This window comes from Urocitellus parryii, chromosome 3 (genome assembly GCF_045843805.1).
Source record: "Urocitellus parryii isolate mUroPar1 chromosome 3, mUroPar1.hap1, whole genome shotgun sequence".
In the NCBI taxonomy this organism is placed as follows: domain Eukaryota; kingdom Metazoa; phylum Chordata; class Mammalia; order Rodentia; family Sciuridae; genus Urocitellus; species Urocitellus parryii.
Window position 1 is genome coordinate 48,363,381 of NC_135533.1, and position 10,176 is coordinate 48,373,556.

Genomic DNA, 10,176 nt, shown 5'->3' on the forward strand with positions numbered 1-10,176 from the left:
TAACTACTCTACCATTCTTAACATGAGGGAAAAATTATAATCTTTAAAACATGACACTAATCGTTGTTTTAAGATTATGACTGTTATTATTTTTAGAATCTTTTCGATGAATGGCTAAGTGATTTGCTATGTAAGGACAACATGCTCGACAACATAATTCTCATTATTTCTCCATGTAGTAGTACTATCTCATTAAAGAGAAAAAGTCTTGTTTCCTCCTCAAACTAAATTTTTTTTAAACGAACAAAACATTTAAATATGTCTTCTTAGATTGGGAATATGGTTCAGTGACAGAGCACTTGCTTAGTATGTGCAAGGCCCTGGATTCAATCCCCAGCACCACAAAAAATCTGAATAAAATAAGTAAATAAATAAAATTTAAAAATAAATAAATAAAAACAATAATGTCTTCTTGCAGGTAATTTTTGCAAATATCAAGGGATGATTAATGCATTATTTCTTATCCTTGCCTCAGACTATTTTATGGCCCTACAAAAGTTGTCTATAGCACTTCACTTTGTCTCAATCAGAATAACCACACAATCTTGCTTATCAAACACTATTAAAAAGCTAATATTTATATATTGCTTTTATTAGGCTAAAACCAATTCTTTTAGTAAAAGATGTGGAGTAGTAAAATGTTTTATTAACTTAAACATAAGAGAGAATATTACTGTAAGATTTTGATCCATCAGTGTTCCAAAAATTACTTTGATTTGTCACTTGGTTGGAGGTTTTGGTTGATTTAACAGTTTTGAACACACTTTTGATTTATTTCTTCTGACAAAGTAGATTTTCTCTTCTTCCTTTCTGTCCTACTTAAAAATAAATAAAAAGAATTAGGAAAATATGAAATTTTTAAATTCTATGAGAGGTTCTTTTCAATATTTGGCAAACCACTAGAAAGTGATTTGTCAAGAAGCAATAAATAAGGATGAGATTCGACTTGGAATCTATATTCATTCAATAGTCTTTGCTTGGTCCAGCATTCTGTACACCTGGAATGGCAAAAGGAAAAATAATTATATTGAACTCTCTGCAGGCTCTGTTATGATTTGAGAAAATGAGACAAATGTTAACTAGTATAGAATTTGTATCACACATAAGTGAAAATCATATTATTGACTTAAACAAAATAGTTGGTCTTTTATCTGCTAAAATGGAATTAAACTGTTTTCACATAAAGTTGAGAACCTGGTAAAGCTTACCATCTTGGATACAGTAATGTACCTTAACAGAAAATATTATATTTCCTTTTTTTTCATTTATAGATGATGCAACTTTCAAAACATTGTTGAAACATGAAACAAGAAGAGTATTTAAATATAACATAATTATTCTACCTCTTTACCCATCAAAGTCGCCTCATTCCACTATATTTCTTCTGTGCTCATATCTTGCATCAAATATTGGATAAGCCAAAGTGTGGAAGAAGAAATCACTGTTTTTCATAGTCATTATTCTGCAATGGGAGTGCTGACTTTGAATCATCTATTTGTTGGGAGCTTCATTGAGTCCAATGGAGCATCCCGTACAGTGTTCATCTCCCTTCTAATTCCATGTTGCCTGACTGTGGATTTCAGTGCCCCACCTCTTATCCCAAATATGCCTTTCCTCTGGGTCTGGAATGCTCCAACTGAAGCTTGTACTGGAAAGTTTGACGAGCCGCTAGATATGAGCCTCTTCTCTTTAATAGGAAGTCCCAAGAAAGGTATCACAGGGCAAGGTATTACAATATTTTATACGGACAGACTTGGCTATTATCCACACATAGATAAGACAGACACAAGTGTGCATGGAGGAATCCCCCAGCTGGGGTCCTTACAAAAGCATCTGGACAAAGCTAGGAAAGATATTTTCTTTTACCTACCAGTAGACAACGTGGGCTTGGTTGTCATTGACTGGGAAGACTGGAGGCCCACCTGGGAAAGAAACTGGTCACCTAAGACTATTTATAGGAAAAAGTCTATTGAGTTGGTCCAGCAACAAAATTTACGACTGAATATCACAGAAGCCACTAAGATCGCCAAAAAAGATTTTGAAATGGCAGGAAGGAGATTCATGGAAGAGACTTTAAAATTGGGCAAATCAATTCGGCCAAATCACTTCTGGGGTTTTTATCTTTTCCCTGATTGTTACAACCATGACTACAAAAAATCCCATTACACCGGAGCGTGCCCTGACATAGAAAAGAAAAGGAATGACGATCTGCACTGGTTGTGGAAGGAAAGCACCGCCCTTTTCCCATCCATTTATTTGAACAGCAACTTGCAGTCATCCTCACTAGCGGCACTCTTCTCTCGTAATCGTGTACAGGAAGCTATTAGGGTTTCTAAAATGATTAATGCTAGAAACCCACTTCCAGTTTTTGTATATACCCGCCTGGTTTTTACTGATCTTACTTTGCAATTCCTTTCTCAGGTAAGTAAATCAAAGTAGCAAAGTTTCAGAGTTATGAAACAGGGTCCATACATGGTGTGCAGTGAGACTGAAGAACATTTTTGTGGGAAGTGAAGCTTAGCTTCTAATGTCATTTAGTCATACGTACAAGAGTAGTTCTAAGTCATTATATATATGAATGCAGAATGAGAATATTTTCTCTTTCATGTAATATCATCATGTAATCTCTCAGCAACCATGCAGCATTAGGTAGTATACACAATATAGAAGCTCTATCTCTTTTTTTCATGGGTCTGCTCTCTTGTCAGTAGAAGTAATTAAGACAAGAATTTTCTATTCTTTTTTAATAATAGGGATGTGGATGAAGAAATATTTAAATTACTGTTGTCAAAGCAGCAGGCTCAGCTTTGGAGTTAATGTCCTGTGCATAACACTTTCATTTTGTTCCTCTCTGCTCCCTCTTTCTATCACTTTCACCAGGTTGACCTCGTGAATACAATTGGTGAGACTATTGCTCTGGGAGCCTCTGGAATTGTAATATGGGGAACTCTTAGTTTAGCGCGGAGTATGGTAAGTTGAACTGGTAAGAAACAGATGAAGATATTTCTACCTTCAATGTTTTGGAGAATTGTTGTGTGTTAAGTAAGAAAATCAGTGTTACGCTTGGCAGATAGTAAGTAGTAGGTGCTCGATGAATCTATGCAGAATTGAACCATCTTGCATTTGTTTGGTTAGGTTATAAGGCAAAGTATATTCCAGTGAGAAATCAGAAATTCGGTGAGATTAATTGAAATTCTCTGAAGCTAGATGGCTTGTTAAGTAGCAAAAACAAAGCCATGATTTCAGTGTTCGGCATGGAGTTTGGTGTCAGAAGATGAGTGTCTATTTTCATTCTTGTTTAATTTTCCATATCAGATCTTTGCCCCTTCTTCAATCTTTGTGACTTAATGAAAATGAAAAGCTATATATGTGGACACTATTAAATTGGAGCCAAACTTTTCCTTTTCTGATGGATATGGAAATACTAATGATGAATGTCCCATGGAGAATTTCACATGCAGTTCATGGCCTGAGGTCCTGTCCTCAGAGCATAGACGTTGTACCCTAAGACGGGTATTATGTCTGTCTCATGTCGTTTAGATAGACTGACAATAGTCCTACTTTGTTTAAAAGTATAGTAACATTTGTGAAATTGTTTTAAAGTAGTCTCAGAACTTTTACCTATTTTATATAAATATATTATCTCCGGTTTGATCTCTAATGAGAAAGAAGAAACAAAATACAAATTCAGGGAAAGATATATGTCTCTAGGTAATACCTTTTATATGTGAGAATATTATCTTAAAATTGTGATTCTCCTAAGTATATTCTCAACTTTTATTACTTGTTTTTCCAAATCCATGAACCCCTTTCTTGGGGATACTATTCACTCTATGATGGAACCATTCATGCATACTCCACATAACTTCCTTAGGAATAAAACCACCCTTAGTGTTTTTTTTTTTTAACTCCACCCTTAGTCTGATGAGTAATGAATCAGACATTTCACAATAAGTAGGATGTTATGATATACTATGTAAGTGTCACACTTGTTTTCTAATGTCACTTTAATCTTAGATTCATATTCTTTTACTGTGCCTCCCAAATAATCTTCAATATTATTCATTCATGCAAGGGGCAATGGTGAACATCTATAATTCCAGGCACTCAGGGGGCTGAGGCAGGAGGATTCACAAGTTTCCAACCACCCTGGATGATTTATTGAGTCCTGTCTCAAAATAGAAAAGAAAAAGGGCTGGAGATATTGCTTAGGAGTAGAGTGTCCCTGGGTTGTATCCTGAGTTAAAAAAAAAAAAATCATTCAGCGACAGTCCTTTGACTTTAATAGGATTATTTAATTAATTCACTATTTAATGACACTGTCTCAACATTGTCCCTTATAGACACTGTTCTATACATTTCTGCCACTTTTCCCAATTTATGATAATTTTGAAAGTTAGTGTTATCATTACTTCCCACTTTTTACATGTCAATAGATACACAGGTCACTTGTCATGTTTCCTCTGATCCATTGAGAAATTGTGAAACTGGTAATTGTAGATTTACTTGCAGTTGCTGGAATTGACCTAAAACCAAGAGTTATGTAAACCATTTCTTTCCACTCCTTTTGACTAGACCCAGCAGTGTGATGGAGCCTTTTGAACTGGCCCCAGCTTGTGATACTTGACTGACAAATATTCAGAAATTTTGTGAGCCAGTTGTTAAACACTGTCACTGTTAAAAAATTAAATTATGCAAACTCATAATAAAGTAAATTATTTTAAAAACAAAGGTATTCAAATGTACTGATTAGTACATTAATAATACATGTCTGAGGTTATTTATATCTGTTGGATATATATCTATTACCTCTATATAAAAGGAAATAATATGTAATAGTTGCTACCCCATAATGCACACCATACTGCGTAATGGTGGTGTACTCAGTTACCAGTTCTGCGTTCAGTGGTATCAGATTGATACTTAAAATTGACCATTGTAGGAGTATCTACATCACGATAAATTTTCAAATGCTGTAAACTAGCCCTTATTAATTAAAGAACCAATTTTAGATCTTTCATAGGCTACACCTTATTTAGACTAATGAGTTTCAAATTATTCTCATCTTTTTACTCCTCTGTTTACCTACCCCTATGGATTTGGGGAAGCAACTGCAATGTCACCTGAACTTGGTATAAATTCTTCTATGTCCTTGATATTGGGAATGTAATACTGAAGAATATTAACAAAGTCTTTGCATGCTTAGAGTTTATGAGTGCATCAATAAAAACATTTGGTATGATAAGTACTATACAGAGAATTAATAGAGAGATATGAGTTAACAAGAAAACTTTCTGAGAAAGGTACTGTCTAATTATAGAACTGTCAGAAGGACAAGATGGAGTCAACTATGACAAAAATTGGGGGAAAGAACCTTCTAAGTAGAGGGAACAGTAATGCGGTTTGAAATAAACCTGGTATGCTAGTGAAACAACCACTGTATTGAAGGAGAGTGGGTGGGGAGGGTTGTACAAAAGAAGGAAGGGTTACACCATGAAAGACCTTATGAAGTCAAGAGAAGTTTTTATTCTAAACTCCATGCAAATCCATTGGAGAGTTAGAAGGCAGATGGTTTTATTAGTTTTCTATTGTTACCATAAAAGTTACAATACCTAATGGCTTAAATAACAGATATGTATCACCTTTCAGTTTTGTAGAGGAGAAGCCCAGCAGGGTCTCCACCGGCTAAAATTAAAGTGTCAGCAGATTGCATTTCTTTCTAGGAGGTTCCCCAGTTGTTCATCTGGGTATTCAGCTGATTTAGTTCCTTGTGGTTCTAGTAGTGAAATCTCTATCATCTGACAGGCCATTGGCTAATGGCCATTCAATCTTCGAGAAGTCCCTACATTTTTCAGCTCCTACTCCTTTTCTTCTATCTTCAAAGTTAGCAGTGGTAATTTAAGTTTCTTCTACATTTTGAATCTCTCCCCTTGGTTCATCTTATCTTTCTAACCAGCTACAATCATTTCTGTACTTTCAATGACTCATGTCATTAGATTGAACTCTTCCAAATAAGTCAGGTTAATCTCCCCTTCACATGCTACATTCACTCAATCATATCTACACAGTTTGTTTTACAATGTATATTAACATCATTACATGTTGTGGGGTTAAGGTACAGCCATCTTTGAAAGGTCATTATTACTCTAACAATAGATGGTATCAGCTCAAAGAAAGTAATAAGCAATATTAAAAGGATGAGGGGGAGCAGCCAGTACTCTTTTACTTGCCTGCCAGGGTACCTCCACCATGCCCTGTGGTCTGCTGAAGGAAGAACAGAGCCAGTTCACTCAATGAAACTGCTGAACATCAAAGTGACTGTCTTTGATGTCTTTGAAAGGATGATGTCCAGATTTTAAAACATCCCTGTCTCAAGATGAATCATTTTAGCCATTCATCATTCATACTCTGCCATATTTATAAAAGAGCTGTCATTACTCACACAAAATTTGACTCTATGTAACATTTAATCTAAAATATACTCAGTTGAACCTGTTTGGTTATTTTGAGCCATTTGGAATTTCTTTTCAGTGCTGTTTAAATGTGTCTGACAAATGTGATTCTTATTACATTTATTTATAACTTATTGAGGGTTAATTGAAAATATGTTAGGGCCTGCATTAAGATTCATATATATGTTTTCTTTTCATCTTCAAAACAACCCTTTGAGATAGGTTCCCAAATTACCTTATTTTATAGGTGATGAAACTGAAGCATAAAGAATAACCAAATTAACTAATCAAGGTCACCAAAATAGGAAACTTAGAAGCTTGAGAATCCCTAAGTTCATAAAGCTGTTATTGATGAAACCGGGACTGCAGTCAGGGCAAATGAACCCCAGGGCAGATATTCTAACAGCTGTACAATTCTATCTGCTTGATTAATTTATGAATTATTGAGGAAGACCAAGGCTTGGATATGTTAAGCTTCAACAGATCAATTATTCAGTGGCATGAAATGGCATGTGTATGTTAAAAAAATAGTGGAAATAACTTTGTTTTTTTAAGGTAAAAAGAGAAAATGTTTCCTGTCTTTTGGTGTGTCTGGTTTGCTTGTTCTTAAAAAATGCTTATTGCTGTGAATTAATTTACATGCGAACTAACTTATACCCTGATATTGTCTTATAATTCTACAGAAGGCTTGCTTGAACCTACAGGATTACATGAAGATTACACTGAATCCTTACTTAATTAATGTAACCCTAGCAGCCAAAATGTGTAGCCAAGTGCTTTGCAAGGAGAAGGGAATTTGCATTAGGAAAAACTGGAATTCAGACGACTATCTTCACCTCAATCCAAGTAACCTTGCTATTCAAATTGGGCAAAATGGAAAGTACATAATACATGGAAAACCCACATTTGAAGACCTACAGCATTTTTCTGAAAAATTTCATTGCAGCTGTTACACTGACTTGAATTGTGAGCAGAAATCTGATTTAGAAGAAGTTAAGTTTATTAATGTGTGTGCTGTTGAAGACGTTTGTATAGACACCTCACTAAACCCAGAATCCAGTAATAAGACTCCCCCCCGTGTGGAACAGGAGACTTCTCCTTCCCCAAACGAGAAGAATGAAGGTCTGGACATTGGGGAGAGCTGGGAGAGTGGGGAGAGTGAGGACAGCAGTGAGTCCTTCACATCCTCTGCCACAGTGTCTCCACAGATTCCTAGGAACGACATCAGTGGAGGACTCTTAATTCTATACATGTATTCACAGCATTTGAAATATTTGGCATAGGCTCGTGGAAACTAAACAATGCAAGATAGGTGTCATCTTACAAAAAGAAAGCTGATTTGAGTTTCAAGAGCAAAAGGTCTATTTTTATATCAAAGACTGATTGCAGATTCTATAACTCTGGAAAGATTAGTTTTCTTCTGAGAACAGTGAAGATTTGAATAAAGCCAAGTTAACTGTAAATAAATGCCTCTATGAATAGTTTGTGATTTGTCAAAAAAATACAGTCAAAATAAGAAAGTATTAAGTCATAATAAACAGTCATAATCATTAAAATCCAAATAATCAAATAATGAATAGCAAACAATAATTAATAATTACTAATAAATGGAATAATACAATAATTAATCATTACTAATAAATAAAAGTCAAGAAAATGTTAAGGTGTAGTTTTTAAAAAGTAGCATGCCACATGTACCAATCTATCTCACAGAACTATGGTTTTTGGCTATTTCCTGTTGGAAATGTGCTCCAACTGTATTTTAGAGAAAGGTAAATTTTAGAAAATGATTTCTCTATATTTGCACATAAGGACGTCTCCAGAATTCACATTTATAAAAATATTCTAATTTTCTTTTCACTCTTGATTGTCATACCTAAAATGCCTCATTCCATCTAGGTATCCATCTACTTGGGCATTCATATCCTTCAAAGAGCATTTATCCAGTGCTCATTCTCTGCCAGGTTGGGCACTAAGAGTCACAGATGCAAGATGAAGTGGCATGCTTCTTGCCAGCTGAGTTTCTTTTGTTTGAAGAAAGCAGAAATTGAGTGTGGAAAATGATAACATAGTGTGTTGTAAATGCTATGATAAGTTTAGTATGCTCTGGCACGCAAATAAGAATTTGGTGTGTCAGAGGTTCCTGAGAAGAGGTAGTGTGTAAGTTGCCTTAGGGTTACACAGGTATTAGGTAGCCTCAGAAAAATCTTCAGAATGGAACACTGAGTGTGGTGATGAGTCGTTTAAAGCAGATGATGGCCAAATGATGAACCATTCTAATAAGCTAGGATTTCACAATGATGACAGTCTCAGTCTCAGCAGTCTCAAGTGCTCTAGAGAAAAAATCAGGAGGACAGGTATTTGTTCTATTTTACTTACAACTCTATCTTCAGTGTGATGAACAGTACCTGGGTTTTCAGGGGTTGCCCATTAAGCAGTTGTGGAGGAAATTAAAGCCAACGGAGACTCACTAAAAGATTTTAAAAGTGGTCCTGGCCACTTTTCACAACTTGAGAACTCTTGGACCAATGCTGTCCTCAGAGTTTTTCAGCTGTCTCCCTCATTCTCCATTTTAATTATGATTCTTCCACCCAAACTGTGTTTTCATAAGTTAGTCATGAAAAGAAACAACTTGATAATGACCTGGGAAAGACACTTAATTGGCATCAGAGTAAAAACCGATTAGGACTTAGAAACAAAAGAGGAAGAAGCAAGGCCAATGGAGAGGGAATGGATTTTGGAATTGTTTTAGCTTTTTTGCCACTGTGACCAAAAGACCTGACAAGAATAATTAGAGGAGGAAAATTTCATTTGGTTCACTGTTTCAAAGGTTTATGTTTATAGACAGCTGACTCCATTGCTCTGGACTCAAGGTGAGGCAGAACGTGATGGTATGTGTGGCAGAGGAAAGCAACTTAGGACATGGCAACAAGGTAGTACTGAGAGTTCCACCCACCAGGGACAAAATGTAAACCCCAGAGGCCCACCACCCACGACTGACCCACCTGTAGTCACTCCACACCTGCCTACAGTTAATACCCAGTTAATCCCTACCAGAGGATTAATGCACTGGTTAGGTTAAGGATCTCATAACCCAGTCATTTCACTTCTAGGCTTTCCTTCATTGTCTCACACATGAGCTTTTTGGGGATACCTTATATCTAAACCTTCATGGGAACTGAACAATTTTAAGGGAAAATTCTAACTTTTAATATTTGTTAGGTATATGAACCCATGAGAGTTAACCTGGCTCAACTTACATTTTAATAAAAAGTACAATAAAATATACCTTTTAAAGTTCCTGAGATTGGTTAATATAGTACACAAAAGGCAAAATAACTCAACAAATACCTGTGGGGAAAGGTATTTTTGGAAAGTCCTTTTTGAACTACTCCACCTAGTAAATATTGGTTCCATTTGAACTTGAAAAACTGCAATTTTGCATGAATTCTCAATCCTGAGTTCAAGATCTGTCATATTCCAGGTCCCAACAGCTTGCCTATCAGTATCCTACAGTCTAGAGGACACGGACTCATATCCCCTGTTTCACTTATAAGTGAAACTGCAGGGTTGTTTCGACACAATCATTCTGCACAAGGTCCTAACATTTTGATGGAATTAAATTTTGACATGAACTGGTAAGGTACTTAAAAGTAAAGCACCACCAAAAAAGCTAATTGATAAAATTTAGACAACCTAGATATTTCTCTTTTCTCCTCTGCTT

At 35.6% G+C, this 10,176-nt stretch overlaps 1 protein-coding gene across 1 annotated transcript; it reads left to right on the top strand.

Moving 5' to 3' along the window:
* The first annotated feature begins 1,467 nt into the window (after positions 1 to 1,467).
* Positions 1,468 to 7,735, top strand: Spam1 (sperm adhesion molecule 1). Its single transcript, XM_026388701.2, has 4 exons — positions 1,468 to 2,421; positions 2,881 to 2,970; positions 7,136 to 7,511; positions 7,575 to 7,735. Exons 1-4 carry the CDS (start codon positions 1,468 to 1,470, stop codon positions 7,733 to 7,735), a joined length of 1,581 nt encoding a protein of 526 aa, XP_026244486.1.
* Positions 7,736 to 10,176: the final 2,441 nt, after the last annotated feature.

What these genes read in the sequence shown, in the direction of transcription:
- Spam1 (XM_026388701.2), top strand. Translation starts at nt 1,468, where the DNA reads ATGGGAGTGCTGACTTTGAATCATCTATTTGTTGGGAGCTTCATTGAG. An exon ending in CTTTGCAATTCCTTTCTCAG is followed by an intron (nt 2,422 to 2,880) that starts GTAAGTAAATCA and finishes CACTTTCACCAG; the next exon opens with GTTGACCTCGTGAATACAAT. An exon ending in TTAGTTTAGCGCGGAGTATG is followed by an intron (nt 2,971 to 7,135) that starts GTAAGTTGAACT and finishes ATAATTCTACAG; the next exon opens with AAGGCTTGCTTGAACCTACA.